Source organism: Poecilia formosa, unplaced genomic scaffold (assembly GCF_000485575.1).
Source record: "Poecilia formosa unplaced genomic scaffold, Poecilia_formosa-5.1.2 Scaffold209, whole genome shotgun sequence".
Taxonomy (NCBI): Eukaryota; Metazoa; Chordata; class Actinopteri; order Cyprinodontiformes; family Poeciliidae; genus Poecilia; species Poecilia formosa.
In genome coordinates this window covers 699,959-711,552 of record NW_006800148.1, presented here as the reverse complement: position 1 = coordinate 711,552, position 11,594 = coordinate 699,959, and the positions used below count along the sequence as shown (strand labels likewise).

The following is an 11,594-nucleotide window of genomic DNA, read 5'->3' as shown; positions in this document are numbered from 1 at the left end:
TGTTGGATGTTAGCTGAATGTTTGTTGGATGTCAGTTGGATGCTGGCTGTTGGTTGGATGTCAGCTGGATGTTTGTTGGATGTTAGCTGAATGTTTGTTGGATGTCAGTTGGATGCTGGATGTTGGTTGGATGTCAGCTGGATGTTGAATGTTTGTTGGATGTCAGTTGGATGCTGGATGTTGGTTGGATGTCAGCTGGATGTTGAATGTTTGTTGGATGTCAGTTGGATGCTGGATGATGGATGTTGGTTGGATGTCAGTTGAATGTTTGTTGGATGTCAGTTGGATGCTGGATGTTGGTTGGCCGCCCTCCCTCCCTTGATGTCGGCCATCTTGTTTTTACGGCCTCGGCCTCCAGGTTACACGCAGGAGGAGAAGCTGGAGATCGCTCACCGCCACCTGATCCCAAACCAGCTGGAGCAGCACGGCCTGACGCCTCAGCAGCTGCTCCTCCCTCAGGACTCCACCCAGAACGTCATCAGCAGGTACCGCCGGGCCAACAGAACCGGGCCTGGGTCGGACACCGACCTCAGGGTCAAAGTGCTGGGATAAAGCCTGGTATCTCTGTGGGGTGATTCCAGGTTCTACCGGAATGATCTGGTGTTAACTTACTGTAACCCGATCAGAACCACAGGATTTTGTTTTTTGTGTTCTACAGAACCGTCTCGGTTGGAGGCACCTTTAAGTTTTTCTTCTTCTGCTGAATATTTTCTAAGCTGCTGTAGTTTTCCCAAGCAGCGTCACCTGGTGTAGCCGCCGTGTGTTGCGCTGACGCAGGTCCGTTTCCTGTCGTCGCTCCGACAGGTACACCCGGGAGGCAGGCGTGCGCTCCCTGGAGAGGAAGATCGGCGCCATCTGTCGAGCCGTGGCCGTCAAGGTCGCTGAAGGTCACAGAGTGAAGGAGGCGACGCCCTCTGGACAGGAACAGCAGCAGGAAGGTTGGACGCTTTTGGTAGTTTAAATTAATTTAATTCAGCCTCATTGGACGGTTTCCATCCCAGTAGAGCTGCAATATTAAACATTTCATTCAAATTCAAAAAATGCTTTATTGATCCTAAAGGGAGATTACGTAGTAAATGGATCTTTTGGCGAACAGTTTGTCCAAAACATAACATTCTATTCTGTGTGGATCTACTTTTTAAGTTGTTACTCCATTTACCCAATCCATTGGGAGTTCACACATTGTGATTTAGGTTTGTACTTTGACTAGGCCACTCCAAAACATTTGTTTGGTTGTTTTGAGTCATTCAGAGGTGAACTTCCTGGTGTGATTCAACTGAATGTCCATATGGACGGACGATACGTCCATCTGTCCGTTCATTTTTTCTACCTACCATTCATCCATATCTGTAAATATATATCTATGTATAGATATATATAGATCTATATCTCCAAGGTTTTGTCGTGTTTTCGTCAGATAAGGCGGCGCCTCCAGAGATGCCCATAGTGATCGATCATGTGGCCCTGAAGGACATCCTGGGGCCGCCGCTGTTCGACATGGAGGTAAGCAGGACGGCCTCGGGAACCCGTCGGGCCCCTCGGGAACCCCGTCGGGCCACTCGGGAACGAACCCGTCGGGCCCCCTTGGGAACGAACCCCTCGGGAACCCGTCGGGCCCCTCGGGAACCCCGTCGGGAACCCGTCGGGCCCCTGAGCTTTCCTCCCTCGGCTCTCCGTGTGTCCGCAGGTCTCTGAGCGGCTCACGCTGCCCGGCGTGGCTCTGGGTCTCGCCTGGACGCCGCTCGGCGGGGAGATCATGTTCGTGGAGGCCAGCCGCATGGAGGGCGAAGGTCAGCTGACGCTGACGGGTCAGCTGGGCGACGTCATGAAGGAGTCCGCCCATCTGGCCATCAGCTGGCTGCGAGCGAACGCCAGGACCTACCAGCTCACCAACCGTGAGTCCAGGGCAAAGGTCACAGAAATCCGACAGCAGTCTGAACGAAGCGATTCTATGATGGAGTATCAGGGTTACAATAATAAAAATAAAATATATAAAAATTAAATTACCAAAATAAAGTCAAAATATGGGAATAAAGTCATAAGAAAAATGAAATTACATGTATTATTATTGTAGTTTCATGACTTGTAAATATATTTTTTTCTAATAAGATACAAGTAAACAACGTCTGAAAATCATAATTATGATCAAAATCCGTCCATTTTCATTCTTGGCTTTCCATCCAAACGGGTTTCTCTGCAGAAGTTTCAGTCCATGCTCCACAAAAAGCTTCGAGTTGTGAGCAAAAAAAAAAAAAAAAAATCAGATTTCAGAAAATAAAAAATGGAATTCAGGGAAAAACAAAAAATTAAAATTCGGGGGGAAAAATCAGCACTGCAGAGTGAAGCTTCCCGTCGGAGCCGCTCAGTGACTGGATCTGTGTGTGTGTCTGCCTAGTGGTGGGCGGTCCGGATCCGATGGAGGGGACGGACATTCACCTGCACTTCCCCGCCGGAGCCGTCACCAAGGACGGCCCCTCTGCTGGCGTCACCATGGTAACCTGCCTGGCGTCTCTGTTCAGCGGCCGGCTGGTGAGGTCAGACGTGGCGATGACCGGAGAGATCACGCTGAGAGGCCTGGTGCTGCCGGTGAGCTCAACGTCGGGTCCAACTTCCTGGTTCAGCAGCTCTGCAGGGCGGAGCTTCAAAACGGAGAAGGTTCACTTCCTGTCCACATCCGGACCTGGATTCAGATCCGAACCGTTTGATCCCCACATCCATCCATCCATCGTCTCAGGACTGTCTCCTCCAGACTGGATGAGCAGCGGTTCTGCCAGCGGTTCTGCCCCCACAGGAAGCTCCTTCGAGCTGCTTTTGGTCTCCTGGCTGCGAACGGCTGCAGGAACATGGAGTCATAAATTACTCTCTGATTTTTCATCCTCGCTGCTTCCTGTTTCCTCTCCTGCTGCTTTGACTCATCTTTTCTCCTCTTTTCTCTTCTTTCATCCAAAGTTGTAAAAATCTTTTACCAAAAAGAACAGATCAGCCGTTAAAACAATCCGTCTGGGGTTTATTTTGTGAAAATCGTCTTTTTTTCCCTTTCCGTCAGGTGGGCGGGATCAAGGATAAGGTGTTGGCGGCGCACCGAGCCGGCGTGAAGCGGGTCGTCCTCCCAAAGCGGAACGAGAAAGACCTGGAGGAGCTGCCGGCCAACGTCCGGGCCGACCTGGACTTCGTGATGGCCGGGAACCTGGACGACGTTCTGAATGCCTCCTTCGACGGCGGGTTCCCAGCGAAAGCCGGCACGCGTTCCCACCCTCAGATCAGCAGCAAACTGTGAGGGAAACCAGCAGAGGCGGCCATGTTGGAAACTAATCATATCGATTTATAGATGTGAAATAACTGGAAGCTGCATCTTTGAGTCAAAGCTGCTGTTCTTTCTGAAGACATCTGGATTTATTTTTGATGAATTCAGTTTATTAATATAACAAAGTAGCTGGAATGAACTAAAGTGAAAATTAAATGACTAATTCTAAGCCTTCAATAAACAAAATGTTGAATTAGTGAAGGTTCTTGGATGGTTTAGCAGAAGTCGTGTTGGAGAACTCCTGAAAAACTTTTGATTTAGGAACTTCGTAAAAGTCACTTGAAGACGTCTAAGTAATTTAGTATTTCAATTAGATTTTACTAAGTCTGAACTACGTTTACATCGTTTCATTTTAAATTTCAGAAAACATCTGATTTAGTAATTTTACTTGATGCCTGTTTTACTTCAAGAGGAAATAAAATATTTTTGTTGTCCTAAAGTGCATCATTGTTCCTTTTTTTATTTTTCCACTTTAAAATGTACTTATTCATACATAATTGGGCTATTTTATAATTTTTTTCAGCGGCATTAAAAATTCAGAAATTGATAATTTCTGAAATGTTCCCAATTAAAGGGAAATTTCTGAGTTGGAAAAGTTGGAAAATTGCAAGAAAAAAGTCAGATTTTGAGATTAATCTCAGAAACATTTTAGAAAAATCATGGAAATAGATTCAAAACTCAAATTTTAGATTTTTGTTTTAAAATATTTAAGATAAACGGTTTTATTTTTAGACAGGGTCAGTATTTTTAACCTTTGTTTTCACCAAGTTTGCCTGAAAATGGTTTGAGGTTTGTAAATGTAGGTTGTTATGCGTGTTGTGGCCACTTGGGGGCGGTGCTCACTTTTGTTTTCCGGGCTGAAACGTCATCAAAATATAGTTTAAATATTTGATCTGTCTCCTCTGGTTAGCGGAGCGAATTTCAGCTGCATTTAAGATAAATATATCAGAAACCATCGATTTGTTGTTTTGTTTTTTTTCTTCTTTTTCTGGCAGGTTTCAACAGTCAGAACGAGTTCAAATGTTTGGTATTTATCAGAAACCAAAGAAGAAGAAGAAAAAAATGAATCTAAAGACAAAATATTGAATTGTGTCTTGGAACATATTAGTGGGATTTGTTTTATTTAAATGGATATATGTGATCAAATTTTAAATGAACAAATGACCTTTTGTTAGGGGCCGTTGTTTCTTCGTTGAACTTAAGTCGCCGTTGTGTCCCAACGGGTGACTCCCATTATGAAATATAGAGAAATTAGATATAAAATAAACAGATAAAATTTGAATGAAGTGAATAAAAACAAGATTGTGATGTCAAATAGATCAGTTTCAATCGTTTCGAAGTTCTGATATTGATAATTTGATGCTAAAACAGGAAGTGTTTCTGATAATGTATGACCTCATAAGATGGAGTTCTCATCAAATTATTACTTCACTCTCCTAATAGTGTGACTAATTTTAGTAATTAAAAAATAAAAAATGTAGCTTGGTCCTAATATTCTGTTGTACTGAGAAAAGGTTGTCAAACAAGATGGCGGCTCTGGCATCACTCCGAATGCTTTGGTGAAACACAAAAATGATTTCAGGAAGAAAAAAAAAGGACTGATTTTTAAAAAATTAAATCTTCAAAAATTTGATAAAATAGATTCATTACCTGGCCTATTTTTTGTAGCCATGTAGTTTCAGCGAGTTTAAGTTGGTATCAAGTTGACCCAAACAAAGAACTATAAACCTCAGAGACGAGAAAAACCGCAGCGGCAGATATGAAAAAGATAGATTTATTTAATGACAAATGAAAACAGAAAGAAGTCATGGAGCTTCTGGGGAAGAGCAGCAACATTACCGAGACTCCACGAGAAAAACGAGAAGGGATGGGAGGATGGGAGGAGGTGTGATTGACGGTTTCCCTCCACAGAAGAAAACAAACAGGAAGTTCACACACAGGAGGACAGAGATGAAAACAGCCCAACTCTGGAGAAAAAACTAACTTTTTTTTCTTCTTCTTTTCTACGAACACTGAAATTTAGCCACAAGTTTTACAACTGCCTTTTTAATTCTTAAAATTCAATACAAAAAAATGAGAATTATGATACTTCTATTTACTTATAACAGCAATGTTTTTAACAGTAGAAAGTGCCTCTCGTTCCAGGTTGGGTGTTAGACACAGGAGGTTTAAAAAAAACAAAAAGGAGCGGGTTGGAGTTCGGAAACTAAAAACATTAAAATAAAATCCTAACGCAAACTGAAATAGAGCTTTCCCCTCAGCTCAATCCGGTCCAAAACCTCCTGAACTTGGATGAATCTTCTGTAATCTAGACTGAGACCCGGTTCCGGTCGGGAACTGCAGCAGTCTGCGTACACAAGGTGGCTGCTCCAGCTGCCGTAGTCGGAATCGGGTCGGTCGGTTAGGAAAGATGGAGGGAGGAAATAAAAGGAAGAAAAACAAGCTAGCTGGCAAGCTAGCTTCTGACCCGACACGAACATCTGAGACAGACACGGACAGAGAGAGAGAGAGAGCGAGAGAGAGAGAAAACGGAAACACCTTCTCACTTTAATCGGGTTTATGACACATGCGCGTGCACGAGTCTCCCACGAGTGTTTAAGATGTCCTCACTACACAGTTACGTCCTTGTTTTTTAAACGCATCCATCCATCCACTCATCCATCCATCCAGCACCCCTGGGCCGTCTGCGCTGCCCGAACACAGTCCAGTTCCATGTCTCAGGGGTGTAGCAGAGAGAGGGAGGGGCCCGGGCTCCTGACTGATCGGGCCCCCGTTACCCCCCCGGCAAACTTGCACTCCGACGCTCGCCTGCGGAACGTTCTCAGCACATAGAGATGGTGACGTTGATGCCCAGGTTTCCGTTCTCGGCGAACAGCTGCGCGATCGACGTGTCGAACACCAGGCAGTCGCTGTTCATGATGGCGGTGGCGATGCCCTCGTGGATGGAGCGGGGCGTGGCCTCCCAGGTGAGCCGGCGCCGGTGGCCGTTCAGCTCCAGCCGGTAGGCGAAGTTCTCTGCCTGCTTGCGCGTCCCGATGAGCTGCACGATGGCGAAGAACTGCTGGTGGCCATCGTACTTCTCCTGCTTCTCCAGGACCAGCATGAAGTGGAAGCCAAAGCAGGACTGCATCATGACCCAGTCCACCGCGCCCGGGAGGTTGATGTCCGTCGCCAGGAACACGATGTCCTCGCCCTGCAGCGACACGAGAACCATCAGAATCCTCACAGAACGTCAACGCCACACAGTCAGCTCAGTCCTGCTGCTGCTTCACTGTGTTTCATCTATTCCAGGTAGTTTATCCTGTGGTCCAGCAGAGGGCGCTCTGAACTGTTGGTGTGAGATAAAACATCCAGAAAACATCCTGCCGCCTCAGATTTTATTCAAAATAAACTATTCAGAAGAAGTTTATAACATAAATTCAACTCGACATTCAAAATCTCAAAGTATTTAGAGAGAAAAAATATAAAAACTATATTTTCAGGTCAGGAGAGGAAAGAATTACAACATTGTTTTTTCAAAAAGGAAAGTCTTGCCCAATGGTTCCTAAACATTCAGCTCGTTAAAGGTTCTCTCCTCCAATTGGTTCCTGACATTCAGTTCGTTAAAGGCTCTCTGTTCTGATTGGTTCCTTACGTCCAGCTCGTTGAAAGCTCTCTAATCTGACATAAAACTCAAACATTTGAAACCAAACATTCCAGCTGACCTGCAGACTGTGTGGCTGAAAATACCAGATACACCCTCGTTATGGTGAAACACGGTGGTGGCAGCATCATGACTTCACTCAGGTGAGACTTTTTGCTGATCTTACACAAAAACTCGAAGCTATGTCAAAATGTGGAAGAGTTTAGCAGGTACGAATCGTTTAGTTTAGTTTCAGTGGTGTGGTTCTGACCTGCAGTGTGGTGATGGACTTGTGCTGATGCATCAGGTGCGGCATGACGGCGTCCAGCGACCCCTGCCACTTGCAGGAGGCGCCGGGACAGGGGCAGGAGTACGGCCGGAACTCGCACAGCTCCTCGTGCTCCGTCTTGTCGGTGTGTGGCAGCGTGACCTCGCAGCCCGACGACGCGTACTTGCAGGGGAACAGGACGGAGTTGGCCACCTTCTCCATGGCCAGGTTCCTGATGGAGCCCAGCGGGCCCCTGCAGGTGGGACAGCAGGTGAGCTTGGGCCGGCAGTTGGAACACACCTGGAGAAAGTACAGGACGATATTTTCAGTCAGAGAAACAAACGGACCCCAGTCGGTCGGAGCCGAGGTTAAAATGAGATGTTCTCTGATTATAGGCGGAATAAATTTAGCTGGACGATAAATTATCCCACAAATTATTACAATAAACAATAATATTATCATTTTGAGACAATTTTCAACGATAAAAGGCATATTAATGCAAAAGCCCTTTAATTTCTAAAGAATATTCAACACTGGAACTGGAAAACATTTTAAATATCCAAAATAAAAAACAAAACGACAATAATTCAAGTAAATTATGAAGTCTCTGTAAGCAAATGGTTAATATTTCAACAAATATTAACCATTCAGCTTAGACAGAGAAAACAGGCAAAGGTGGCAGCTAGGACGGTTGTAAAATATGAAATCAAATTGTAGCATCTCTCCAACAGTTGTTGTTTGGCTGGAAATCCTCTAGGTCATTTTAATTTATCATTTGATTTACAGGTGCACCGATTGCAGTTTTACCGATCTTTCAAAAGGCCTAACTTACCGATTTTGGCCGATACCAGTTTTTTGTCTGAAAAGTTGCTCAATGTGTGAAGAAAGTTGCTGAATTGGCCACAATGTGGCGACTACTGTTAACTGTCAATGTGCAACATGAGCTGGTCGGCCGGTTCGTCAGTAAAACGTCTCTCACAGGAGAAAAGAAAAGCACAGTGGTTGATTTTTAGACCTTTGCTGAGGTTGATAACATCGGTGGATAAGATCGGCTTCACATGTAAAAATAAGCCAATCACCAATCTCACAAAATTAAGGAAATTGGCACTAATAATCGGTGCACCCCTAATTTGATTAATTGATTTATTGCTTATACATGCTTGTACATTTTTGGTGCTTTTAGTTTTTTAAACCTGAGCTGGGGGACGTACCAGGTGTCCGGACTGACACTGCAGGATGGGGGGCAGCACATAGTCGAAGCAGACGGGACACTCGAACAGGCTGGCCNCATTTTTGGTGCTTTTAGTTTTTTAAACCTGAGCGGGGGGACGTACCAGGTGTCCGGACTGACACTGCAGGATGGGGGGCAGCACATAGTCGAAGCAGACAGGACACTCGAACAGGCTGGCCAGGTCGCTGTTGGAGGCGGTGGTGCCTGACAGAGTGGGCACGCGCTGAGACGGGGGGCACTTGGAGGTTCCTGTGGGCAGCGCGGTGGCGGTCTGGCGACTCATTTCTGACGATGACACAGAGAGCAGAGGAAACCTTTACATCCTGCAGCTGACCTTTAAATAAAAGCAGATTCAGGTGGTGACTGAAACCACACAGCAGGTTTTTTATTGCAACTCCACGGCACAGAGAGAAAAACAACAACAAATGGGTGCGTGCATCAAGTAGGATTTCCTTTCTTTGTCTATTCAATATTAAAACAATACAACTATAAAAGAAAGACAAGTTAGAAATAAGGTTACAAAATTAAGCTCTTTATTGTTCCCACTCCAAATTATATTCTTAGTTTAAAAGTTCAGTTTAACCATAAAATGCGTTAAATATCAATATAAAAAAATGAGGTCTCCTCAATTATGCCTCATATTTTATAGGACAATTCTTATTGTTTAAAATGTATTTAATTATTACCATTTGGATGCCATAAACAATTATAATAAAACCATAATAAAAACTGAAAAAATACATAAAATAAAAATTAAAAAAAACCAGTGGCAAAAATAATACTAAAATTTTATTTGAATTTCTAATTATTTTTATCTTAAACTTATTCTTATTGTTTAAAATTGTTATTTCCATTTGGGTAGAGGAGTAATAAACAGTAATAAATAATTAAACTAGTGAAATAAAAATAGCACCTAAAAAAATAAGAACACAGAAGATAAAAAAAAATAAAAAATAAGAGAAATATAAATAAAACATCAATAAAAATATTTTTGGATTTCTATTATTTTTGTTATCTATTATAATTTAATAATTTTTTGTGTCATTCATTTTATTATCTATTATTTTGCCATGAGTTAGTGTCAGAAAAACAAAGAATTATCCTTAAACATCAGAACATATCATATAATAAGAGCTGCAGGTGTAAACTATTTACACGGTTTGTGAAATAACTGCTGCTGATCACATTGCTTTGTGTTTGAAAGCCACAAATGAAATGTAGCTGCTAGCTTTTCATGCTAATGATGGATGACGACAACAACACTCGGCTTGGATAATCATCATTCTCAGCTCCAACTTATAAAATGAATCAGAAGCAGAATAAAAACCTGACGAGTTTGGACGGTTTAGACAAAAAAACATCTCCAAGCTGTAAAATGGGAGGGAGATCGGCTTTCCCACCCATTTTACCACCTGACGCGCTCCGTTCTGGTTTCCAGCCCTAATGATGTGCAGGAGTCAGACAGTGGAGAAGTGATGGCATCGTGCGTGGGAGGAGAAGAGATTCAGGTGGGAACAATATGTACACAGCAGCTAAGGAAAGCTGTTAAATATTTAATTCTGCACACGTATTAGCCAACAACAGCAGCTTCTGAGCTCTGATCTTTGGTCAGCAGGAGCTGCAGGATTTATAAAAACATAAGAATTAAGAAATATTCTTTTTTTGTTGTAATTTAGAAACTTTTGACATAATTCTACAACAACAAACAGTGACGACAATGAGCAGCAGAACACAAGCAGCTGGTAGCTGCAGATGTGCAGGTTGTTAGCAGCTGCAGAGGCAGAAAATGCCTCTAAACATCTGCCATGGCGGAGCCGCAGGCTTAGCGGCTATTATTAGCCGCTCTTAACATGCTAACAGCAGCACAGACCAAATTAGTTCAGGACATTCAGAGGCCTGTGTGCACAAAGTCTGCAACGGAGACGCAAGCAGCCAGACGCAGGCAGAGTAACACAAATCTATTCAAGTAAGAGCAGAAATACTTCAACAAGTTTTACTAAAGCAAAAGTAAAAAGCAGTTGTAAAAGAAATTATTCAAGTAAAAGAATATTTTATAAACGTCTACTCAACTACTGAGTAAGTAATCAAACTATTAATCATTTACCAAAATATAAACTTAGGTGGAAATTTTGATATTTTAAGGATGAAAATCAGGCAAAAGAAAATTTTCAAAATCATTTTCTTTTAATAAAAAAAACTTATGAAACTTTTATCAGAAACCGCAGGTTTGTTTCTGTGTCTGGTGGATTTTTGGTTAAAACATGTTTGATTTTCATTCAGTGGGTAGAAAATACAGACATTTTACTCACGAGTAGAGATACTTTTATAATACAATTACTCAAGTAAAACTCCTAAAAGCACTTTTTCAAAAAAAAGTTACTCAAGTAAAGATAATTGCATAAATCTAGGTAGTTTTCAGCTCCGGTCTCTGTGCTGACAGTATTTTAATCATCCAAAAGATTATAAAGTTACTTAGTAAAAAGACAATCTTTCTGGGATTTTGGCAGAAACTGATCAGGAAAATATTTTATTTTGTCTTTATTTACACAGAGTCAGGCAGATGAGCTGGAACTGTTGCCTTAGCAACCGTTAGCTCTAAGGATGCAGCCATGAAAATTTAGGCCGATATCAATAACCAATATTACTGCTGCTGTTATGGCCAATAACAGATATTATATACATTTCTGTGTCCAAACTTTGTCCAAAACTGTTAAGTTGAGAGAGCTTTATTTTTTCTTATTGGAATTATTGGAGATCCAGAATATAAACGGGTTGTTGCAGAGTTGCTGTATTAAATCAAAGGTAAATATTTAAAAAAATATTTGTCAGGTTTAATTGTCATTTTGTTTGGCAACAAAACTTGGGCAGCGCTTGCTGGTTTTAGTCCCGTGTAATCAATGAAAACAGAAAAGAAAAAAATAATTTGTCTTGTACCTAAATGAATGTTTAAGAAGATTTTATTCATCAAGTTAATCACAGATTTGCTCCTTTCTGTGCCAAAGCAACCGCACCGCCTGCAGAGCAGGGTTAGTCTTTAACCGAAGCAGAGAAGCAACGACAGCGGCGCAGTCGTTTGTTCATGCTGTTGAAACAGTGGGGGGATATAAATATATATATAATATTGGTAAATATCAGTTATCGGTATTGGTGTATTAATTAGAACCAGTTC

General features: G+C 42.4%; 2 protein-coding genes across 4 annotated transcripts in view; one reads left to right on the top strand and one right to left on the bottom strand.

The window, feature by feature from the left end:
* Positions 1 to 3,743, top strand: part of lonp2 (lon peptidase 2, peroxisomal) — a 25,365-nt gene extending 21,622 nt beyond the window's left edge. The window contains exons 12-17 of one of the 2 annotated variants that reach the window (XM_007567533.2): positions 359 to 485; positions 805 to 938; positions 1,418 to 1,503; positions 1,688 to 1,895; positions 2,396 to 2,586; positions 3,047 to 3,743. In XM_007567533.2, coding sequence (XP_007567595.1) covers positions 359 to 485; positions 805 to 938; positions 1,418 to 1,503; positions 1,688 to 1,895; positions 2,396 to 2,586; positions 3,047 to 3,277 — 977 coding nt within the window. In that variant the 3' untranslated portion in view covers positions 3,278 to 3,743. Of the gene's footprint in view, positions 1 to 358; positions 486 to 804; positions 939 to 1,417; positions 1,504 to 1,687; positions 1,896 to 2,395 lie in introns of both variants that reach the window. The other variant, XM_007567532.2, reaches the window with a different exon arrangement.
* A 1,319-nt stretch (positions 3,744 to 5,062) lies between these two features.
* siah1 (siah E3 ubiquitin protein ligase 1) overlaps positions 5,063 to 11,594 on the bottom strand; it is a 28,387-nt gene continuing 21,855 nt past the window's right edge. For both annotated transcript variants that reach the window (XM_007567531.2, XM_016679385.1), the window contains exons 3-5: positions 8,529 to 8,710; positions 7,198 to 7,494; positions 5,063 to 6,497 (exon numbers count right to left, since the gene is read on the bottom strand). In XM_007567531.2, the coding sequence (XP_007567593.1) occupies positions 6,126 to 6,497; positions 7,198 to 7,494; positions 8,529 to 8,710 (851 nt within the window). In that variant the 3' untranslated portion in view covers positions 5,063 to 6,125. The remainder of the gene's footprint in view (positions 6,498 to 7,197; positions 7,495 to 8,528; positions 8,711 to 11,594) is intronic.